General features: G+C 35.6%; 1 protein-coding gene across 3 annotated transcripts in view; it reads left to right on the top strand.

The window, feature by feature from the left end:
* The window catches only part of SKAP2 (src kinase associated phosphoprotein 2), a 197622-nt gene that overhangs the window by 146478 nt on the left and 26079 nt on the right, over positions 1-25065 (top strand). For all 3 annotated transcript variants that reach the window (XM_057504602.1, XM_036897356.2, XM_036897355.2), the window contains 2 exons: positions 213-276; positions 629-766. In XM_057504602.1, coding sequence (XP_057360585.1) covers positions 213-276; positions 629-766 — 202 coding nt within the window. The remainder of the gene's footprint in view (positions 1-212; positions 277-628; positions 767-25065) is intronic.

Genomic DNA, 25065 nt, shown 5'->3' with positions numbered 1-25065 from the left:
CAGCTGCTGATCAGAGTTTCAAATCCATCATCCTCTGCTTCAATTACGTAAATTTGTCAAAATTAACTGTACATTATAAGAAGCATCCTTGCAAGAAAAGTAGTACTAGACATGGAAAGAATTACTAATGGTCTTAAAGAAATGATAAGAATGTGACATACCTTTCATTTCTGCTGTGGTGATTTTTCTTGTTATTGTTTGTTTTCTATTAGTTCACAGCAGCTTCTCCCAAAGATGCTGAAGAATGGGTACAGCAACTGAGATTTGTATTACAAGGTAAGAGCAACCCATTGAACAAATTATTACAGTCTTTAAATACTGAGTGTAACTGCATGATTTAGATTTTCATTTACAAAAGCTTCTTGACTTCTGTGAGAATGACCAAGGGAACATGACTGGTATTAATACAGACCATTCCCTTCAGATTGTAAAAGTGTCTCTTCTGTAAGTGCCAGCTGGCAACTTTGAAATTAAAATATTTATGTAACAATCAGTTTTTTTAAATGTTTTAAGGATATAGCCTTTAACAATGTTGTGACTCTGTAGGACTCCTTTAATATAGGAAATAGGGTTTTGAAAATCTCTTTCGCATTTTTTAAAAATTCACTTTATGAAACATGTCTTATAGATATGGGATCTGATGTTATTCCTGAGGATGATGACGAAAGAGGAGAATTATATGATGATGTTGATCATCCTCTACCAATCAGCAGTCCATCAGCAAGCAGTCAACCAATTGATGATGAAATTTATGAAGAACTGCCAGGTATTTATTATCTGGTGATTCATTTAAGGATTTTAGGGCTTTGTAAAAATGTCATATATCACTAAGTTGGCAACTTGAGTAGAAAATAGTGAGCTGTTAAGAACAAGGACAAAGAAATCTTCAAAACTTTCTTTTATGAAAAGGGTTCTGCTTGAGGTGTTTCAAGTGAGTGGATATACACTTATGAAAAGTGAGTGGAATGTTAAAATGAAACAGATACAGTCCTAACCCCATGGGACTTTTGGCTCATTAGCATTGTTTATGCTACATAATTTTTTAATTAAAAAATTGACTTGCCTTACAGTTTTTTCCACCAATTCACACATCATTTTTTATTTATACATCTTGGAACTTCCATTAACCAGAAGTTCTGTGCACACCCCATATGTCAACAACTTCTGCCTCATATATTTCTTCTTGCTGTAGTATATTGCATTGTTTTGAAGGAATATTGTTGAACTGTAAACAAAGGCCTTTTGAGGCTTGATGTTTTCTTACTTGATATTGTATCATCAATATGAATAAGTCTTCTTATTCTACATTTTCAGACATGGTTTGGTGTTTGTATGCTTCAGTGTCTGTTCTGTAACCTAAAATTAATTATCTAAAGCTTTGACTTGTAGTTTTGAGGGTCAACCTAAAATAGAAAAATACGCATCTGAAACTTAAGATACTTAGAATATGAAAACATTCATGGAATTATTGCATTAGTAATACCCTAGCCTGAAATGAGTCTTTTCTGGCTATTAAAAAAATCAGTAGAGAAGAAAAAAGGATTATAAGCAATGTAAGTGAGATATAACTAACATCTCATATAAAAAGACTATTTTTCTCTGAGTAGAACAATCTGATGACGTAGTATAAACCTTAAAAATTGATTTAAAAAATACTTAAAGTGTTCCAAATTAATGTATAAATGTCATTTCTAATGAAGTAAATAGAGCATAATAACTAGCACATGAAATTTGGAGTCAAAAAGTTTAAATTCTGGCTATTCCCATTTATTAGCTCAGTGACCTTAAAAGTCAATTTCTTCACCAATAAAATGGGGATAATATATGGGGAGGGTGTAAATGAGGCAATGTAACTAAAGCTCTCAGCATAGTGCTTGAATCATAGCAAGCCCACAATAAATTGTAGTATCAGTATTATTGTTTTCATTATTGTATCTGGTAAATTCTTGCAAATGCTTATATGAAGGTGTAATAATGGTTTTCTGACCATGTAACAATTAACGATTGTAATGGTATTGTAAAATCAAGATATTACAGAAACTACTAAATAAATGCAACCATATATTGTCTTTTACTACCCTAGAAGATGACTAGTATAAAAGCATAATTTTGTGGGGAATAATGATTGTATATTTCTTTTACTTTAATGGAACTATATGTTTGTAACGCCTTCCTTTCTGATTTATCCTAAAGAAATGGCATCTGCCGTAGCATCAGTTATTTTCAGGTAGGGAAGAATATTCTCTGGCTGCTTGCTTTTAGTCACTATCTTTAAAATGTTCAAAAGAGCTTGTGAGAACGTATACTGAGGTAAAATGGAAGAGTGCAGTACCTTTAAACATATTACTGTCATATGTATTTCATTCCTTTAAAACCCTGCAGTGAATGAGTTAGATTACAATTGTTGACTGACTCTTAATTAAGTTCTGTGTTTCTTTAACTTGACCATCCTCTTGTGACGCCCCCGCCCCCTCCCCCCCCCCCCCCCCCGCCCCACTCCCTAGTAAAAAAAATTGGCCAGGTATAAAGATCAAATACTCTTGTTTTCTTAACAAAGATTCAAAGAGGATCTCCAACTAGCTTGAAGTATTAAAAACATGATACATCTTTTAGTTTCTCTCACCACAGATGTTCTTTTTTGTTCCTATTTCTTTGGCCTGGGGCCACATAATTGTTGAAAATACCTGGTTATTCTTTAAGTAGTCTTACTTCTTGCTGTGGTACCGGAAAAAATCTAAGCTCCTCTGGGACTCCTAGCCCCTGCCTGGAATCCCAGTTGTTGTACAAAGTGGTTGAGCTTGATAGAGCCTGCAGCTGCGCCCCTGGGAAGGAAGCTGGTGTAGGCAGCTGGGGGATGTCTCGTTCTCCTTTCTTCCGTAGTGTAACCAAGAGCTGCTTCAACATCTGCACAGTTCAAGTTTGCCAAGTTGGAGCCAGCCACTACAGAGGGAATTTTTCTTAGTGAAAACCCTAACATTATCTCTTATAGTTAGAGGTTTTGTTTGATTGCATATCTAAAACTAGGAAGGTAACCTTTTTTTTACTTTAAATAAAGATCTCTCTTTTAGGATAAGAATTAAGATAAAGGCTTTCCTTCTGGAAAATAAGAATATAATTTTGAAAGGAGGTGAAGCATTGGAACAGCAGTGAACACATTTACAAACTGTTGGTATTTGTCCAGTTCTGTACAGAGAACTGTGTATCTCTAAAATCTGACTGGTGGAATTCCCAGAAGGAATTCATACTACCATTTCAACACAACTTTCTGGCAATTACATATAGCTGACAAGTAATCCTCTTAGTTGAAAGATGAAGTTTACAAATATATTTGAAGAAAAAGCTCTCCTAAGCATTCAACATGTTACTTTAAATTACAAAGTTCTTTTTCTGAGAAAGTAAAGCTCTTAATGCTAATAAGTGTATTTTTAAATGTGAAATAAACCTACAGTGTTTAAGTCACAAGAATAATAATAAGAAAACGTTGTTTAAAAAATTGTATTCTAGAGTATCCCTTGAAAAATGTTTATAATTTGATGGGAGTGTAAATAGTTTCATTGTAATTGTTTTTCAGGTAGAATATTCTAACTTTATTACAGTAGCTTCTTTTTAATTTCTTATTCATTAATTTTTAACTAACTTCACAAAAGAATAAGAATAAATTGGTAAGATTTATTTACATTTAGGGGATTTATACATATGTACAGAAGAGTTGAGAGAGTGCCCTTCTGGCAGTGTTGGAGGCATTTGGCTTTTCTTCAAGTACTCTAATGCTCTGACATCTTTTATGTCTTAGTACTTATTAGCATAGGCTAGTCAGATTTGCTTACATTGTGATATTACTGTAGCATGTTTGTTTTTCCACAGCTAATGTATTCATCAAAGTGTGCTAAGCTGTTTCAGAACACAGTAATGAGTTCATTTGGCTTAGCACAAATTTTAGAAGTTAGTGTTCATTTTTTCATTAAAAATATAGGAGGGTATATTTGTTTGATTTTGAATCTTGAAAGGGGAAAATAATACTCTGGAAATTGCTGCTTTCTCAGAAATCAACCCAGCTTGCTCTTCTCTACCAGCTACCATGTCACTTGATTTTTTTTTTCTTTAATATCAGAAAATAGTGCAGAAACAACAATACGATTTTTTAAGATACAGACTGAAATAGAGTCAGTCCAGTAATAAGAATGGTAACTGCTTGTTAGCCTATTAAATCTGTAGCTTCCCGGGGAATTGGAAATTCTTCTGGCAAGTAGACTGGAGAGAGAGAGCAACATAAAACAGGAAGACAGATTTCTAATGCTGTTACCTATTTTTTTTTAAGTGTAACTCACTTTTTTTTTTTTTACTGCAATGACAGATTAAACTATTCCAAGCCAGAAAAGGAGGTTTTTATCCTTTGGTCATTCAATTACATTTTAAATTCATTCAGTCCAACTACCTGCATCTAAAATGGAATATAAGGTAAAATGCAGCTGTAAATTTTTTCAATGAAACGGTTATGTATACATAAAAAAGAACAGTCTTTAGGTAGTTAAATTTGAAGCAATCTCCAGGAAGTGGACAGGAATGCTGTAACTTAATCAGTTAGTGGTTACAACCCTCCAAAATACATAGCTTTATTTTCTTGCTGAATAATTCTCATTCATATTACCAAGTTCATGTCAAGATTGTAGAAAACCCTGGAGTCTCTGGTTTAACATCATTCTGAGTAATGGTGGGTCCTGATTTCACCAAAGAATCTTTCACATTCTTTAGAGTGCAATGAAAGGATGCCAGTTAACTTTCATAGAACCGTGTATATTAAACATTTTTAATATTAGTCCAGGCAGCCTGCTGGCATTCTTTTTTCTTAAACTATGGTGCTGAATTATAAAGTTATTAGGTGTGGTGGTATGGTGTCCTAATATATGCTATGATAAATATTTTCCCCAAGTAGTTAATTACATTAGAGTCAATTTTTTGGATGACATCAGCTTTGAACTCTACTGAGAGGGTTATATGAAAGTTATAGAATAGGAGGAGAATATCATGCCACTGCACACATGTAATTGTTTATATTCTTGTCTTTTCTGAATATAAATGTGACGTTAGTGTCTTATTTTGCCTATTTCATGACATGGCATGAAGCTTTGAAATATAATTGTGCTTGTCATGTAGCTTTTTCTCTACTTCGCCACTGGCACTACAAATGAATTCTTTTCATTACAAGAGATGGTTTAACACATACTAAAACCCAAAATATCTGTGTGCATGGAAAACATATATTTGCATTTGTAGAGAGATAAACTAACTCATTTTTGCAACTTGAATCTACATCAGTAGTTCTCAACTGAGGAAGATTTTGGCCCACAGGATTTAATGCCTGGAGACAGTTTTGATAACCACAGCTCTGTGTGTGTGTGTGTGTGTGTGTGTGTGTGTGTGTGTGTGTGTTCCAGGCATCTAGTGGGTAGTGCTGAGGATGCTGCTGAAGTCCCACAATGCCCAGGACAGCCCCCATAACAAAGACTTATCTGGCCCAAAATGTCAGTAGTGCTGAGGTTGAGAAAACTTGGTGTAGGGATGTAGCAAATAGCTTTTGGTTTATCACCTTTTTACTGGTATCTTTTGACTTATAAAAACCCATAATCTATGCTCCATATAAGAGTTTATTTTTATGGACACAACATAGATTTTCTTATATACATAAAACTAGGATTATATAAAATGGTTCTAAGTCATAAGATAACAGCTGGACTTTGTCACTATTTCCTTCAAGTAATTGAAGTTCTCTCAGTCTTTGAGAAATGAGAAAACCATGAAAGACAAAGGGAGGGAAGCATTTTCTCTATTTTCATGAGCTGAACTCTGTGAAGGAAAAAATCTTTTTTGATATTGTAAACATGTGTCTTTCTTGTATAGCTACTAGGCTTTTAATATTCTGATTGGTTGTTCTTTTGAGGCTGAAGTGAAAGATTTACATGTGAGGGATTGGATCTTAAAGGGAGCCAGGCATTCTGGGAGAATGCAGGGCCAAGCAATTCCAGGGCCACCTGCAGTTTGACAGGTGGCTGTAAGAGGAGAAGAAGCCCGTTTGTGGGACTTCTCTCCTTCTTCAGCCTGGACTTTGAAGAGATTAGTGGGCTTGAGATGGCAGGAAAAGTGGTCTGTGCCTCTGGAGGTCAACCAAAGGAGTTAAGAGGCAGTGACGAAGGGCTCACCTGAGTGTACTTCGCAACAAGCCACATCAGGTGGCTTTATAATTCTCTATTCCTTTCCCTTGCTATTGCTAAGTCTTACTTTTAAATCTTTATTTACAAATGATACATGCTCAAAGGAAAAACCTTACTGCTGATTTGCATAAAACTAAGTGGTAGTCAGTCACCCTCTACCCTAAGTAAACACAGTTAACAGTTTGATATGAGTCTTTTTTTTCTTTGCCCATTTACAAATATACAAATACATATAAATTTTTAAAAATGAGATCCTTCTTTTCATTTACTTTCTTTTACCCCTTCTCATATTTCTTTTCCTTTCATTTTCTTCCTACTTCTTGTTACCTTCTTCCTGTCCTCATTCTTTTATTCTCCACTCTCCCCTTTCCCACTTCCATCCTTCCTTTCTTCCTTACTTTCATTTGTCTCATTCCATAAATATTCTTGAGCACCTGTTATGTGGCAGGTGCTGTACATAGGTACTAGGAAACCTGCTGTCATTCTTGCACAGGCCTTCCAGGGTGCAGCTGTTCCTTTCCTTTCTGGCCCAAGTTCCCTTTCTTGACTTCTACTATACCCTTAATTCCCTCATGTTTATTTGTGTCTTATCTGTATATACTGTATTCCTGTTTCATGAGCTTATTGTTTTTGCTTTCTGATACAGGAATAATTCTTTCAGCAAATAGCGTCAAAACTATCATGGCGCCTTCTCCCAAGCCATCCTCCACTTCCCCACTTCCTTTCCATCTACCTCTTACCTACTGCCTCCACCCCCTACCCCATATACACAGAATACATTGCTGTGACCATCATATGGTGTAGTTGAGAGCAAGGACTTTGGAGGCAAGCACACATTACTTTGAATTCCAGCTCTGCCCCTTACTGGGTACTTTACCCTGAAGAAAAGTGAACACAGAGAAAAAGTAGAGAATATGAGAAACAATAGTAAACATAGAAGTAGGTAAACTATGTCAGTAGCTTTCACAAACTCTTATTTTTAAATGAGGTGTTTTTAAAAATCTTACAATAGGCAATAACTAAATTTAGCTAACAATAAAATATTTAGCTAGGACAAGATGGAGAGGCAGGGTAGAGAAAGCATGTTAAGTGTTGTCTTGTTCAGAAGCAGGGAGGAGAGAAATAGTCTTTGAGTAGCTATAGTCTCTGAAGACCTTGAAGTGTATGTTAAAATTTCAGAATAAGTATTAAATAAAAGGGATTCAATCTTGGGGTTCTCAAAGCATCAGAAGGGAAATAAAAGATGATCATAGAAAAAATTTTAAATCCAAAAGAAGGCAGGAAAAAATAAAAGGAGTGGAGGGAAAATATGATAAAAATAAGCCCAAATATAAAAGTAATTACAATAAGTAATTGGTTAATCTTAAAAGACAGAAATTATCACATTGGATTTTTTTTTAATGTAGCAACATACTTCTTTGAGAAGACATTCCTGAAGCAAAACCACATAGAAATGTTTGTAAGGGAATGGAAAGAAATATATCACAAACTCCTGTTGCAAGAAAGCTCCATAGCAATGTTAACATCAGACAAAAACAGAATTTAAGGCATAAAACAATAATAGACCTACAGAATGACACTAGATAAGAATAGTAGAAGAAGATAAAGCTGAAATGCATCTAACTACATAACCTTGAAATCTATAAAGCAAAAACTTGTAAGACAAATTTGACAAATCCTCAGTCATAGTGGGAATTCTGATAATCGCTTTTAGAAACTGATAGACCAAGGAGACAAAAAAATTAGTAACTGTATGGAATATTTGGACAAAAAATTAGTAGAGCTGACCTAATCCATCTATAAATATATATGTTCTTTTCAGTACACATAGAATATTCATGGAAGCTGACTATATATAAGTTCACAATTAAAATCTCAAGAAATTTCCATCTATATCATATAGATTATACTCAATGAAATTTAATTGGAAACCAACAATAAAAAGATTAAAAATACCCAAGTCCTATATTTGGAGAGTAAAATAAAACTTCTGAATAGCTCATGAGTTACAAGAGTAAATTACAAATAATAATATTACAAAATAATTTTTGTTAGAATTTTGTTCAGACAATAACATTGTCTGAAGACAATGAAAATAGTACAAATAAAATCTTATGGCATGGTGCTTTAAACCATATTTAGAGGAATATAGTGATGAATAAGACAAATGAGAGAATTAACCCCTAGTGAACTGGGAGAACATTCTGAAAAATGACTACAAAATCAGTATGTTTAAAATGATTAAGAGACAAAAGAAGGAATAGAAACTTTAACAAGAGAAAAGGACCCTATGAAAAAGATCATATTTGTTTTTTAAAGAACCAAATAGAATCACTAGAAATTATTGATGGCTTGGATTATTTAGCCACCAAATTCTAGTTTTCAGACTTAGATATTTGTTTACATTGCCTAGGGAAACATTAGAATACATATTAAAAATTCTGAAACAGAAGGTAAGCAAATGTCAACCACTGTAATCAGACTAAAATGCTAACATTTATAAAGCAAGAAGAAAAATCACACTAACAGAGCTAGGCTATTAAAATTTTGCTGTGAAACTTAGATGAAGAATCTTAAAATTGTGCCAGAGGTTAAATATTCACACTGTCGGTTTTCTATCTATATGTAACTGAGTACTTACCTTTTAGCACCAAAAAATTTCAACAATTTACTTCAAGGCTTATTAGGTTCTAAACACCTTTGTATCAGACTAAGTGTAGTCTTCATTCTGCAGCTATGATTAGCCTCCCATGTAGAATGTAAAGGATCAGAGCCTCCTTTTGTTTATAATTCCTACATGCTTTCAGAGGATAGAATCTGATAAAGTTTGTAGTGGTTTTACAAAAAAATTATTTGCTTCTTTAGTTCCCAGGAGAAAAATACACACCCACATCCACGTACCTACATGAACACACACATCTATAGAGACAGACTGCAGCAGGAGAGCATCAAGCTCCACTGTTTCTGAAGCTAGGTCATCTGGGAATACCAGCTTCCTAAGAATACTCACCTGCTTACTTTAAAGCAATGATTAATAAGAATGGACAAGTTCAGCAAACTGTCAGTGGTAAATATGAGCGCTCTTCATATCTGTCCTCAGTAAATTCTGTAGTTGAGTAAGTGCAAAGCCTTCCATAGAATGGGGGAAAAACCCAGTCTGATTTAATTAAACTCAGGTAAAATTTTACCTCCATTTTGTTTCAAATAAAACATCCTTCCATAGATTTCTCTTGATTAGAACTTCATTAGAATGCTTACAAAGAGACAACAAGTCCTTATACCTACATATCCGCTAGCCCCTTTGATCCTTGTTAACAGGAGTTGAGATGGGGCAGAAAGTTTTTCTTATGGACAAATAAGGGAATTGAGATGCAGAGTGGCATTTTGGAGTTCTCTGTGGAACCAGATCCCAAATCTCCTGCCTCCTTGTCTGGGTCTCTTTCCAATTACTAATCCCCTTTCAAGGAACTGCAACCTAATTGCTTCTCTTTAGCATAAAAGTTCTTGGGAGAATTCTCTTTAGTCCCGGTCTCCACTGTTTCTTTACCTGCTCACTCCCTAACCCTTGGCAATTTGATTTCACATTCTTATCCCTTAACTAAAACAACTTACTCAAAGTTACTAGTAATCTCCCAATCATTAGTCTCACCCTCAGATTCATCTTTGGAAATTTTATTTCACTGGCCAGCCCTTTCCTCTTGAAACTGTCTCCTCCTTTGAATTTTGCCATTTTCTTTCTTGTTACATGATATATTTATAAATAAGCATCTCAGCACTGTTTTAGATTTCTTGATGCTTGCTGATTATTTTCTTTTCTTTTGTTACATGTAATATTTATAAATAATCATCTCAACACTGTTTTAGATTTCTTGATGCTTACTGATGATTTTAAATTATTTTCCTACTGATCCTTTATTTCTTTAATAGTAGAGCTTTTGTTTCTACTTCATCTTTCCTTATCTTCTCATTATATATTCTTACTACTATGCATTTAATTAATGGATTCAACAAATATTTACTGAAAGCCTATTACATGCCAAAATCCACTCATACCTGCCTGTCCAGTCTCATTGCTGCTGCTTGGACCCCTTATGCTTTAAACAGACTGAACCCACAAGCACTCCTTATCCTGCCCTGTGCTTCCTCTTAGTGCCTGAATGGCCTACATATCACTAGGTGCTTTGTACTAAATCAATATGTTGAATTAATGAAGTAATAAAGGCCAAAAATTCACTCAAATAGCCTATAGATAAAACTTGTGGTTGTTTTTCATTCTTCCATCCACACAGTCCACAATCAACTCTACCATATTTTATAATGTATCTCACAATCTGTAAGATACAGAGTGGATGCTAAGATAATGAAATAGCCCCTGTCCTCAAATCTGCTATAATTTAATCAGAGAAATAATTATATGAACATCTAACCATAGAAAAAAACAATAAAACTAAATATACAGAGGTATATCTTTCAACATATCTAATAATCTATCTAAATCACACTCTTAATTCCAAAGTCCAATAGTGTTACTGTACACTGTGGCCCAATTTTCCCTATCCATACCTATGGAGAACCTTTATAGTCACCCATTGGAAACAATGAAAACATCCTTGTTGATTTTGTATATTTGTTATACCATTGTGTATAATATTGGCATAACTATAGTATTTTCTCTAAAATATAGTATTTTCTCTTAGGTCAAACCTTTGTGGTCATTCCATTAGAAATAACTAAAATGCCCTTGAGGTTTCTGTATATTTATTGAGCACAGTACAATATTTTTATAAGTATAGAATGATATAAACATAATATAGTAGTGTGATAAGATACTAAATACAGTATCATAATATATCCTCTGCTATTCTGGTTATTAACACTTATCAAAAATGTCTCATCTGATAGTAGAAGACAACATACGTGAAAGAATTCAAAACCTCCTTTACAAACTGCTTAATAATTGTTCACTTAATGGGGAAAATATTTTCAAGAAAAACAGAATTCAGAAGTTTCTTAAATCATATCTTTCTACTGCTTGAAAGTGTTGAGTGGCTCTGCACTGCCAAAGGATAAAGCCCATACTCTTCACTTTGGCATTCACAAGTCTTGTGTAGGCTGGCTGACACCTCACATTCTAGCCTAGTCCCTATTATTCTGCACCAACTCTCCACTTTCAACAAACTGACTGACTCTTCATTCTCCATCAGACATCCCTTACTTTTCCAGCCTCACATTTTTGTTCATACACTCCCATCTGTATAGAATAGAATGTTCTCCTCTTAGTTCAGTGTCTGACCAGGCCCTTCCTACTTTCCAGATCTAGACCAAATCTCATCTCTCCAGAACACTTCTCCTGCCCATCCCAGCATGAAGAGACCTCTGTTCTCTGAACTTCTGTAGCACCATTCATTTGGAAATTAATCACACACAACTTTGTGACACTTTATTTTGTTATTCACTGTTCTATAAATTGTTATTAATATTTTACTTTTCATATAATTATTTGGAAAACAAGTAAATTGGGTAGATTTTTATAACTCATTTTTAATATATTTAAAAACTCAAGGGCAGGGATCAAACCTTATATTTCTTGGTCTCTCACAGAGCACTTAGACAAGTGCCTTCCTCGTAAGAAGTAAATAAGTAATGCCTGAATAATGTGTTCTTCAGAGGGGCCCATTTGTTAAATTAAGAGAAACTCTCTCTTTTGATGATTCTTTTCCTAATAATGCCAATTACTGCAGGTTCCTGAATGAATGATTATACTAAATAGTATACTATCAGTTGTATATTGAAGTATGGCTGATCTCCTAAAATCTCATTAAAATCTAACATTACTATTCCAATGAGTATAGTCTCAAATAAATAAAATTTTGAAATGTAATACATTGAGTGATTAAAGACTCTAATACCATCAATCTTTTTTACCATTAAAGATAGATCATCTACTGATAGCAGCAGGACCAGCTTGAGTTACCATTTCCCTATGGTAGGTTAGTCATTTCAAGTAAGATATTTCCCAGGAAATGACATTCTCCCTTGCTTCCACTCATTCATTAAACACCGCAGGTAAAGTAGGTCTAAAGAGCACAGGATCATAATTGATTTTTAAAAGTTGACATCTGCAAGGACAAAAATCAGAGGACTTAACGTAACTTGTAAGAAAATGACATGCTTCATATTTTAAAATAAACTCATTAAAGGAAAGTTGCATAAGTAGATTAAAGGCTGGTGAAACAAAGGTTAAGAATCAGTGATTGCATAGATGTTTAGGGAAAATGTTTAACAATCATCTTTCAAGCCAGTACTTTGATTCAATGGGCATGGAGGAGTCACTGGAATCTAGAAAAGAGGAAGTCTGTGGTCAAGATTTAATTTGCTCACTCCTAGTACCGGCCAGGGCTTACATTAAGCCCTTTGTTTCCCTTCTCCACTCCACACCCTTTCCTTCAATTAAGCAGGCTCCTTTTCTCGGCCAACTGTTTACATGTCCTCCTGATTTCATATTGCCTAGTACACTCTCTCATACACCAGATAACCTCACTTCACTTCCCTGGTCAGCCTGTGTTTTTTCTCCAAAATTACTTGACATCTCAGTTCTTCCTGGAAATCTATCTTGATTAGGTGGGTCAAGGTGAAGGTCACCTCTACTCATAATAAAATATAATCTTTCCCTATACTGCTTAAGACATAAGACACAGTAACCCTAAAACGTTTAAATATACATGTCTGGACACTTTGAAATATGGGAGTTTTTAGTCTAGTTTATTTCATATTCCTGAGAGCCCAACATTAATTATAGATATTCTGAAGTTATCATTTAAAGTTCTAATAAATGAACTGAAAAGGAAGGGTGAAGAAAATGAAACATAAAATGAAATGAGAAGAGAAAAAGAAATCCCAACTTTTATGTAAGCAATTCAGTTCTTTATTCTTGAGCAAATTACTATTATCAATTCATGCAACAAATATTTATTAGGCAGCTAATTTATGTCAGGCACTGTCCTTGGCCCTGGGGATGCAGTGTTGACCAATATAACTCAGTTTGTTAAACAGAAATATAAAATATAAAAAATAATAAGAAATAGTTTTGACAAGTAATCAGAGGCTGAAGAGAGCCTGATAAGAAAAAAGATCAAAGGCAAGTCTTGTCAGTAGGTAAGATATTTGAAAGGACCGGTTCATTCAGTGAACACAGTATGGTTCTGAACACCACCTAAAGAGCATTCTGAAGATGAAAGTAAAATGATTAAGGTCAAGGAGTTTACTAAACAAAGACCCATTCTAAAAAACGTTTAGAAGGGGTAGCTATTTGGAAGAGGCCAGATTATAGCATATGCGTGTCATATGAAAGAGGGGAATATATATTCATGAACAGATTTAAGAGTTAACAGAAAGAAAACGACTTTTACAATCAACTGCCAAGTGCCCTCAACATTTAAATGTATTTTTTCCCCCAACAATAGCAACAAAAAGACTTTCCAAAGGAAGTGGTGGAAGAAACCCCATTGCTTGAGACATTAAAAACCAGATGGTCCAAAGCCTCAGAAAATATTCACGTGGGATCAATCCTTCACTGGGTGAAAGCAAAGGGACCTAACTAGTACAGTTTGTGTTTTGAATCTCTAGTGTAGCAGTGCTGTAAACATTACGATTTCCATTTCCTTGGACTTTTCCTTAATTTCTTAGCTCTCTGTACTCTCACAGCATTCTGTGCTGACTTCTAGTAGAGGTGGCCACACAGGAATTGCCTGTTTACTTGGGTATCTCTTCTGCTAACTCCAAGTATTGCAAGCTTATCAAGTTTTCTCCCTGCTTCTGTGGGAGTGCTGTGTGCCCTGGGTTCTAGAAATGCTCCTGCACAAGGATTTTGCATTTATTTCTGCCAGAGCCCAGGAGTTTCATAATTTTTATGTTAAATTTCTTGACTTGGGAATACCATACTTAAGGATAATAGAAATTTGGATCTCACATTGTACAGGCTTGAGGTTTTGATTTCTCACAGGAAACCCTTTCCCTCCCCCTCTGACCACCATGGACCAGAACCCTGGAAAGACAAAAAGCTTCAGTGTGGCTTCTCCTGGCTGGTTGGGGATCTTACTTCCTGCTCTTTACCTCTCTTGGGCCCAAAGGAATGTCTTCCATATCTGCAAAGATATTAAACCTCCAGCTAAACTCCACCCTGCAAGTGTTCAGAATTCCCTTTTGAGCGAGTGGGGACAGACAGGTCTGTTTCAGTTTGGTTAACCATACTGCTAGAGGTTGAATTCCCAGTCATAAGTAATCAGTTATTGCAAAACACTACAATGGAGAGTTAGCTTAATTATAAGTGTTTGATATATAAACTTTAATTCAAGTCTAATAAACAAAAATTTGAGTACATATTATAAGCAAGGATCTATACTAGGTGTCTAATGTCCTGTCCTCTTAGTAATGGGCATTATACTTTTAAATAGTAGTTGCTTCTTGACATAAAGAAGTTTATGTTGAATGGATGATAGAGATCTTAAATGGCTGCTTATTACTATTTCGGGAGAAATGACATAAGTATATACAAAGAATTACTCAAAAGTGATTATCAAGGTAGAGATCCATCCAGGCCCAAAGATGTATTTGCTAAGAATAATACATATTAGCATTTGAGGTCGTGTCAAATGAGGTTAATGTGGTTACATGAGAATATATCTTAAAACTGGGGTAGGCATTCCAATTAAGTGGAGTCCTTCAAAGTTAAATAACAGATATTATTTCCCATGCTGCTCAGTCATTTTCTCTTCCAGAAAGTCAAATCAGGTTCTGCACTATTGGTTTGCAAAACTTACATGACATAAACATTATGTGACAGAAGTTGTTTGTTATTAAGAGAGAGAATATCATCTTAAAGAAATTTATCATCTAGAAATAGGAAAAAATCACTCAAAGTAATTTTATTTGTATCATGGCTTTTTCACTGTTGGCTACATTTGTGACAGCTAACTTCATATTAAATATTAACTATTTTCTTTATGCTTGAATTTGCCACAGTAGAATGTAGATTTTGAAGTTTTAGTTTACCCTTGAATCTTACACAGTTATCATTTTTGGAGGTCAAAAGTAGTAAAATATTGGGAATTTCATTTGGCTCAAATTACTAGCAATAGTTAGCAACATATATGGTTTTTAGGAAATCATAGGTATTAATATAAATTGTATGATTATAATGAATGAACTATAGAAACAGTTAATATATAGCTGAAAAGAGTTATTACTGGACTTTTGATATATGAAGCAAGTTAGAGTTTTTATTTCACATTTTCAAGAAGACTAATAACAAAAACATGGATGTGTTTTACCTTTCTTGCAGTGCTATAACAAGACTTATTTGTAAATTTTTATGTAATTTTGGTGACATCTTAAAAAAGCCTAACTGAATTGTGTTGAATATTTTGGGTTTGTGAAGTGTGTCTCTGGTTTGTTTTGTTTTGATATTCCTTTTCAATATATGAAAATACCCATGAAACAGGCTCCTGCTGAATTTTTGGTCACTATGTCATCAGTGATATGAGTACACATTGTCAGTTGTTTAAACATTGTATAATCCACTGTGGGCTGGCAAGAAGCATCTGGGAGCCAGACTTTTCCTGTGGACACATGCCAAGTAGTGTATTGTATTTCCTCACTAAAGTGAATTACATTGAGATCATTTCTCTTCATGAGTTTTTTAAATCCAGAAATTTTCCAAAGCTAAGTGAGGACCATATGAAATATTGTTTATAAGTACTTGAATTCTATAATAGCTGGTGGATAAGTACTTTTTTAAGCTAGAAGTAGGTATAAATAAGTCACACAGTTAAATTAAACTCCTTCAGGTAGTTGGCAGTATTCTCCTAATTAGACTGTTCAGGAAAGTTCATATGTCATTTCATGTATTCTCTTTAAATCAACAGTTTATTTGAAGGAAGGGCAATAAACACTGAATGACCCTTTAATTAAATACTATAGTTTGGCATGCCATTTAATTTATATGTTTGACTGCATTATTTGATTGGTTGGAAATAAACCCTAGATTGCATTGGAACATACATAATCATAGCATAACATTTCTTTTAACTACAAATGCCAGGAAAAGTTTCTAAAATGTCATCTTTAACTATAGTTTTAAAAATCGGAGCAGTTGTGGTTCAGAATGAGGAAACAAGAAGGCTTTGTCATTCTGGAAGATAGACTGGGGTTAGTTTTGGAGTACCAGCACTGCCTAGACTCAAGGTCCCTAATGTGTCAGGGATTTGCTTTCCAGAATGGATACGTTTATTCCATCTGCTACCCTGGGACATTGTTGTATGAGACTTTAAAAAGGTCAGATTTGGTTTGCCTTCTATGTGCATTAAAAACACTCTGGCCCTTTTACATGAGAGCAGACATTTTGTTTATGGTGGCCTTATTTCTGGAATCCATGTAAGAGACTCTTTGCAAATGAGAGTTCAGCCTATCCCTTTAGGGGGCCCAAACTGAGTATATGTGGCCTCTCTCTCCTATTATATAACTTTCAGATGTACAGCTTTCTAATTCAATGGAGTGATCACCACCACAAATCTAGTTACCATCCAGCACTATCCAGTTGACCCCCTTCACCCATTTCACCCACCTCCCCACCTTTTTCCCTTTTGATAACCACTAGTCTGTTCTCTGTATCTATGAGTTTGTTTTTATTTTGTTGTTTATATTTGTTTTTTAGATTCCACAAATAGTGAAATCCTATGGCATATATCCTTCTCCATCTGACTTATTTCAATAACATAATATCCTCAAGGTCCTTCCATGGTGTTGCAAATACCAAGATTCCATTCTTGTTTTCATGGCAGAGTTATATTCTATTATGTATACATAGCACATCTTCTTTATCCATTTATATCTTGATAGACACTTAGGTTGCTTCCGTATCTTGGCTGTTGTAAATAATGTGGCAGTGAACACAGGGGAGCATATGTCTTTTTGAATTAGTGTTTTCATATTCTTTGGATAAATACCCAGAACTGGAATAGCTGGATCATATAATAGCTCTCTAAGTGTGTTGTTTTTTAAGCTTACATTTTTATTCTTCTGTATTTTGAAGAATATCAGTATCAACTATTTTTTGCGGGAATGAACAGAGACCTCTATCAGTGAGCTTTGTACCTAACCTCCCCTTCTTCCCCCTGCCAGGTATACCTTCTTTTGGCAACTCCTCTCTATAGAAATATTCTAGTTATAGAAGATTTTTCATTTTTTAGGCACTATAACATATTTTATCATAAACTTCTCTGTGTCAAAAAAATGCCTCTGACCTTACAATTGAAAATGCCTTAAAAACATAATTCTGGAAGTCTGTGCACAGTCTGTCATTAGTACATAGAAATTTGTATTTTGAGAGTGCAATTCTTTTGTATGATGTAAAGCGCTTTAATTTGCTGTATTTTTCATGTCTTAGTGCAGTCAAATCTGGTGAGGAACCGTAGCTGTCTTATTCAGGATTAATCAGTCTCCTCGGGCTCCTGACTAGGACGGAAGCTGCTCATGGCTCTGCTTGCTTCTGGGCTTGGCCTTACTGTTTTCTCATCATATTCAGTCTCTGAGAGGGAGGTGATGGGAGATGATTTTTCCATTTGCAAGCTGCCTTCCAGCTGAAAGAAAGATGGGGAGGGCAAATGCCAAGCGTTTCACTCTCTGTGGCCATTACAAACATGACTCCTCCTGTTTTTCAGCAGTGTACACAATTTTTCAACAGAGCTATTTTTTTTAAGACTGTCAGAGTTAGCCAAGTTATTTTGTCACCGAAGAATGTTAAAATAAGAATATATGTCAATATGATGTCATGAATATTTACTTTCTCATAAATTGCATGTTAGGCAATAGGTTAAACTGCTGTTTAATTCATTAACAAGTACAGGTACAAGTGATCTGTGCAAGATCTTGCATTGAAAGAAGAGGAAAGTGCAATGCTTCAGTACTTGGGTTCTGGAGGCTGACTCTCTAGGTTCAAATTCTGACATGACTAGTTACAGCCGTGTTATGCTGAGCAAGCTCCTTAAATTTTTCTATGCCTCCATTTCTTCAACTGTAAAATGGGAATATCAGCAATACCTGCCTCTTAAGGTTCAAGGATTAAATGAGATTTATGTGTGTAGTGGCTAGCATGGTGCTTGGCATACAGTAAATCCTCAGCTTATTATAATCACTGCTATTATAAATCTATGCGCTGGGCATTGGATGGCCACTTCACCTCATTTTATACCTTAATAATTCTCTAGATTTTGTCTTTCTGTTTTCCAGATTGAAAATTGAGGTTCAGAGAGTTGAACTAGCTTGTCTAAGTTTGTACAGCTAGTAAAAGAGGATAATATGAATTTCTGGAATGCAAATTCTTTTTGTATTTCCATAGTTCCATTGAATCTTTGGAGGTTAACATAGGCCTAATTCCTGCTTTACTAATTCTATTTTAATTAATATTGTGTTATATTTTGTGAGGTATACCTATATTTTGAAGCTTAAAAGGCAGTGACTTTTGAATAACATTGTTCTAATTACATTCAGATGATAGAACACAAACCATTTACAACCTATGTAAAAGAAAACCTCAGAAAATATGATTCTCTAGGTCAGTGGTTCTCCAAGCGTGGTTATGGGACCAGCAGCTTGGGCTGGAAACCTGTTAGAAATGTACATGTCAAATGTACTGAATCAGAAAACATTATGTGTAAGGCCTAGCAATCTGGAGTTTAACAAGCCCTCTAGGTGATTCTGATACCTGCTTGAAAACCATTACCTAAAGGAAACAGCATATCATAGTGATATGCCAAGGATATTGATGACACTCGTAATAGCTGGTCCCAAACTGGAAGTCACATATCAAAAGGGAGCATGTGGTGGTAATAGAAAAACACAAGTGGGCCTGTTATTTGATAATTGCCCTATAAATACTAAATATTCAATACTGTGTGCTTGTTCCCTTCCGTTCCTTGGGTTTAAGGCTCTTTAGTAGGGGTTACCTGTTACTTGCAGGCACAGCCATTGAGCACAAAGGACTGAGGGGCCAAGAGTGATTTTTCTCCCCACCCTCAGCTTCTTATGGCTTAGACACACAGAGCCAGGCATCAGGGTGGTTTTTTAGTATTTAGCAACTAGGAATCTTCAACTAAGAAGAACTAACACTAAGAATATGGAGAGGGAAGAAAAGCAATAAATAGTCATTACCATTGCATCCTTTTCTTTCTTTGGATATAGTTTAAACACGGAAGTAGCATATTAAAAATATGAGTGAGGCCAAAGGATATAAGAAATAAATAGGGAAACTGCTGCTATATCCAGATTTAATTGTGGAAAAAAATTAGACAAAAGTTGTTGTCATCTTAGAATCCATCATAGCCAGTGAGGGAAAAACTGGCCATCAGCCAGACATATTTGCCTAGACTTTAGGAAGGCAGATTTAAGAAAATTTGGAGAAGGAATAGGCACAAAGGTATGCTATTAAGGACAAACAAATATTTTAAAGCACCATTTAATCTCACATAATCCCAGTGAGGGAAAAAGAGAGAGAAACTGAAATAAATCAGTGTCCTTGTGCTAGAATCTATCCAATGAATACAACTTTTAAAGGGACATTTATCAACCACTGAAATACCCCTATAACCAAAGAAAATGAAAATAGCTGAAATTTGTAAACTATGCTAAGTACAAAAGGTATGTAATTGCTATGTATTTTTGAAATTTATTAGGGGCAGTAATTCAAAGAAAACAATTCAGTCTCTGTTTTATTTGCTCCCTTTCTGTCAAGAATTATTCTTTAACTGAGAAGATTGGTAAGAGGTAACAGAAACCGAGGATGGTCGAAGAGATTCTGATAGAATACCTAGCTAACCAAAATCCATTTAGCTTTCATTCATCAAACATTCATGGAAAGCATTTTTTTGTTCAGCCCCTGTGTGAGGACATGGTGATATAAATGTGCCCTTGGGAAGTTCACACCTGGAGGAAGTGTAGAGTAGTAGACAAATGTTTATAGAACTTATGAGAGGAATGGTGGTGGAGGCCTGTGCCACGACTGTGCGAGCACCAAGGGGAGAGGCCAGCTGCCTGGAGGGGTTTGGGGAAAGAATCCTAAACTGGAGGACACTTGAGCCATGTCTTAAAAATGAGTTGTCTTCTGGCTCAGATAAGACATATGGAGTCTAGCAATTAAATGGTGAACTCTTCAAAAGGAGTAGAAAGTTATAGTGTCTGCAGTTGAGTTCCCTGAAACAGGTTCAGAGACAGTTGTATATAGATGATTTATAGGTGAGTGATATTGGGGATTACCTGGCCTTGTACTAAAGTGAGGAAGGCAGAATTGGGCAGGAGAAGCTGACCCACAGTGCAGCTGTGACTGGGGCTTCCACTGAACTTTCAGGGAGCTCTGGCGCTGGGATGCCTCTCCAAGTTTCCAAGTTGTGGCAAATTGAGGCAAAGGGGCCTGCCCTTATGTCCCCGCATCAACTAATCATTGGCTCCAGGCTTCCTCTGGGAGGGGCGTAAACTTGTGTGAGGCAATTCCCTGCTGCTGAGAGCAATTCCTCATGAGGTACGTAATTACAAGCCAGCAGCAATCTGGGTGTTAGCAATTGGGGATGGCTTCATGGGCACTGAAAAGGGCATCTGGGAGGAGCAACACTTTATCCACTAAAAGATGGATTCTGCAAACTGTAGACAGTTTAGGGACTTTGAAGTGGACTCCAGAGAAGCTACTAAGATAAGGCATCAAAGAAAGTCTTTTATGCTACGTAGAAGATAAAATAATAATTACTAGAACCCAACATGGGTTCCAGGAAATGGCAGACATATAACTAGACTTTCAGCAATGCATTTGGCCAGAATGTTCATGTGATCTTTCTAGATATTTCATTTTTGCAGGTATTTCTTAATAGAAGACCTTTAGGCTCTCAAATCTGCTTCTCCATTCCCTCTGTTGTATATGTGATTTTAGTTTAAGTACACTCAGCATGTGAAGAAAGCCCAGCTGCATACAGATATATAGTAAGAAAGGGAAATATCTTAATAGTCCTAGCAGGAAATAGAGATATTCTTCTTTGATACTCTACCGAGATTTGACAAGTGGTAGCTAGCTGAAGGTTAGTTGCAGTGTGGAATCCAAATCCATTTCAGTGAGCTTTTCATATTCTGTGACATCACAACTTGGGGGTCTCTGGTATTTCAAGTAGATGTTTTACCCATGCATGCTTTTATAACATCATGCATTGGGCAGTTGCAAAATATTGGTTCATTACATTATGCAGAACTTCCAAATATTGACACAATTATGATACAAATAAAAAACTACATTCATTAATGTCACCACCAATTTCATTAGAAAAGTCTTTAAATACTGGGAGCTAGGAAGCTCACAGTGGCAGATATGTTTCTAAAATTCTAATTTTTTCTTCAAAGCTCAAATTTTATCATTGGCAATAACTGTCCATTTTCTTTGAAATAACAAGCTCACTTAGTTCATTTTTGAGGAAATGTCTACCAAATTCCCAAGTCTGAGAAACTATAGCTTGTCAGTCATTCTTTCACATAAAAACGACATTCCTCATGAAAAAGCAGCTCGCACAGCTTGCCATTCAGTCTCTGGTACATCTGGAGGTACAGCAGCCGTGCTGAATGCATCCGTCTGATTTTGTCATACAGAATATTAAAAGGACATATACTCAAGGTTGATATTAAATGAAAATAATAACTTTTACTGTTTCATCAGGATGTTCTTAGGTGAAACTGGCCTGTTTGTTTGTAATGCTAGCACAAGGCAGTGACGAAGGCAGTGATGACGGCAGTGACAGTTTGGTGCCACTACTTTGATTTATGCTGAGGTGTCAGCAGTTTACCCATCATTGCCCTGCAGCCCCAAAGCAAATGTTAACACAGTGAAAAAGGCAAATGTCTTAATTTTATTATGAAAATGATTTTGACCTCATAGGCCCTCCAACCTCCAAAAGGGTCTTGGAAACCACTGCTCGGAGGGTTATGGAACCAATAAGTCTAATGGGTGATGGTTCCTCTTGAGGGCCTGTGCCTTTTCTTTCTTGAATTCTCGAAAATGAGGTTAAGGTGCACTGCACATGAAGAAGACGAATGTTTTTGCATAAGCCAAACAGAGGAAACAGAGCCAAAGCCTGTAACAAATGAGCTTTGCATCTGTGTGTCTGCTTTGTCCCTAAGGTTATGGTAGACAGTTGTAGATCCTTCTAAGACAGCTATGCTGCAATGAAATGATCTTAGCATCAACCTATTTATCACTAGGTAGTATTTTTTCACAGAATAAAATTTAAACCAAAATCTAAAGTGAGAGAAATACTTTACTAAACCAAAATCTAAAGTGGGATGAAATATTTTACTTTCTAAAAAGGAATTCAAAAGTGTTTATGATTTACACATATACTTGGGTAAGAAATTTGTGGGGATAATAAAATATGTATACATTTGGGATATTCTTATAAAAAAGGAGAATAAATAAAAACCAGAAACTGAGTAAAGGTGATCTAGAAGGAGATATTAATGGTGGTTATGGATAGGTAAAGATGATTAAAAGAATTTTTTTTCCTTCTTTTGCTTACCTCTGTTTTCTGATTTTTAGTGATGAATAGATACTGCTCTGTAGCAAGAATAATAATAGAAAGGTTAATTTAAATTAAAATAACCTTATATTTAGCAAGCTATAATTGTACCAGAAATCCAGAGCCAGATAGAGTTTACTATAACTAAGCAGGAATTTAATTTGGACATTCTTAGGTTGAAAGAAAAAAGCTAAGAATTTGAGCTTTATGGGACAGTTAAATGAGAGTATAATAGGCTGGGGCAACAAGGAACCATATTTCACAATTTTCTCATGGCTAAGTATCCTTTAGAAGTAGGATCATTTCCAGACTCCTAGTCACTTCTGACTGACAGGATGTGGCCTATTAGAACTTTTTTTTTTTTTCGGTATCATTAATATACAGTTACATGAGCAACATTGTGGTTACTAGACTCCCCCCATCATCAAGTCCCCACCACATACCCAATTATAGTCACTGTCCCATCAGTGTAGTAAGATGCTATAGAGTCACTCTTTGTCTTCCGTATGCTATACTGCCTTCCCTGTGCCACCCCTACATTATGTGTGCTAATTGTAATGCCCCTTATTCCCCTTCCCTCTCTTCCCACCCATCCTCCCCAGTCCCTTTCCCTTTGGCAATTGTTAGTCCATTCTTGGGTTCTATGAGTCCCCTGCTGTTTTGTTCCTTCAGATTTGCTTTGTAGAACCTTATTTTTAACCAAGGTGTTTTCTTTGCCTGCTATAGTTGTCTAATGATCAAGTCTATATAAGACTGCCCTGCAATAGGGAAGTACATCTAGGGCAGAAGAAGACTTTCTCAGACATGTCTGTAGTGCATATTTGCATGGAAGGCAGTGCAGGGAAAGAAGAGCTGGGTGCAGTGCATGACCTTGGCCCACTCATTTAACACCCCCAGTCCAGTTCCCCTTTAATGAAGGAAGGAAGTTGAACTGGATTATATCTAAGGTTTCTTTCCCTCCTGAGATTTTCCCAGTTCTGTCAAATGAGATCCTTGTTTGAAACTGAATTTTTTCCCAGTATCCCAACCATGATGTTAACAATTCAGTGTCTGTGAAAAGTCATTATTTTTGCATTTTCAGATTTTTGTATAAATTACTTTAATATCACAGTACAGATTTTAATCTAATGGTATTTTTTTTTGCTTTTGAAGTACAATGATAACCTTTTCATATTAAACCCTGTAAGAATAGAATGTCAAGGTTGAAAAGCAGATCATATGATTGAAAAACTACTGTTTACTTTGTTGCCTTTTATATCATATTAACCTTCTGGTTACTAAATTAATAAATAGTTGCAAAGCATCTAGCTCCTACACTTGATTTTACATGCTAATTGTTCATTATTTTCCCTTAGAAATTTGATTATCTCATTGTCCTCTCCAAATCCTGTTCAAAATGCTATGGGATAGGCATTATTCTTTCTGTGTTATAGCGATGACACTGAAAATTAGAAACAATGTCAAGGTTACTTGAGTAACTAGAGCTTTAACTGTAGGTCAAGCTTGCCTAATTTCCAGGAGAGTAAACATGACAATAAATATGCCATTTCAGTCATCTTTATCCTCTGTTCATTTTGAAGTTCATATAATACAAAAAGGTACATGCTTCTGTCTTTATAAAAATATGGATTTTATTGCTGTAAAATATATGTCAGTTTATTAAATAGATAGAAAAATCCTTTAGAAGTGTCATGTTTTAAACTACCAATAGCCCAGGCATAATAGGCCCTAAAGGAAGACACTTTTCCTTATTGTCATCATTCTGAATTCTCCTTACCCATACCTGTTTGGCTCTACTCTTCCACTTTTCTAACCCCTCCACCAGCTTTGTAGCTTGCCCCAGGTCTTGGGCTGGGTGAGGTGGTAGTGGAATTGTGTCAGTCCTTCTTGCATTTCTCCCTCTTTTACATTGTACGGCACGGCAGCTTTGGTGCCTTTCTGTTCCATCTTCTCCCACCCAGGGGCATCCTACAGCAAATACCCTGAGCCTGAAACCAGGGGTGAACATGCATGATAGCCTGTTGCTCTGAAATATAGGTGAACTTCTTTCTGATTTTTGTAGAAAGACTCACCTTTACCATCTACATTTTAAACATATTTTCCCTACTGAAATTAAGTGAGAAGAGCTGGCTTGCCTGGAAATAAATCCATTTTCAATTTTGAATTGCATTAGAAGCTTTTACAAAGTAATAAATACTATGTGCTGGCTTTAGGGGCACTTGAGTGTGGGGACTTCAGAGGTGGGGAAGGAGAGCTGG

Source organism: Manis pentadactyla, chromosome 7, assembly GCF_030020395.1.
Source record: "Manis pentadactyla isolate mManPen7 chromosome 7, mManPen7.hap1, whole genome shotgun sequence".
Classification (NCBI taxonomy): domain Eukaryota; kingdom Metazoa; phylum Chordata; class Mammalia; order Pholidota; family Manidae; genus Manis; species Manis pentadactyla.
Note: the sequence above shows the minus strand (reverse complement) of the source record. Positions and strands in the feature narration are given on the sequence as shown.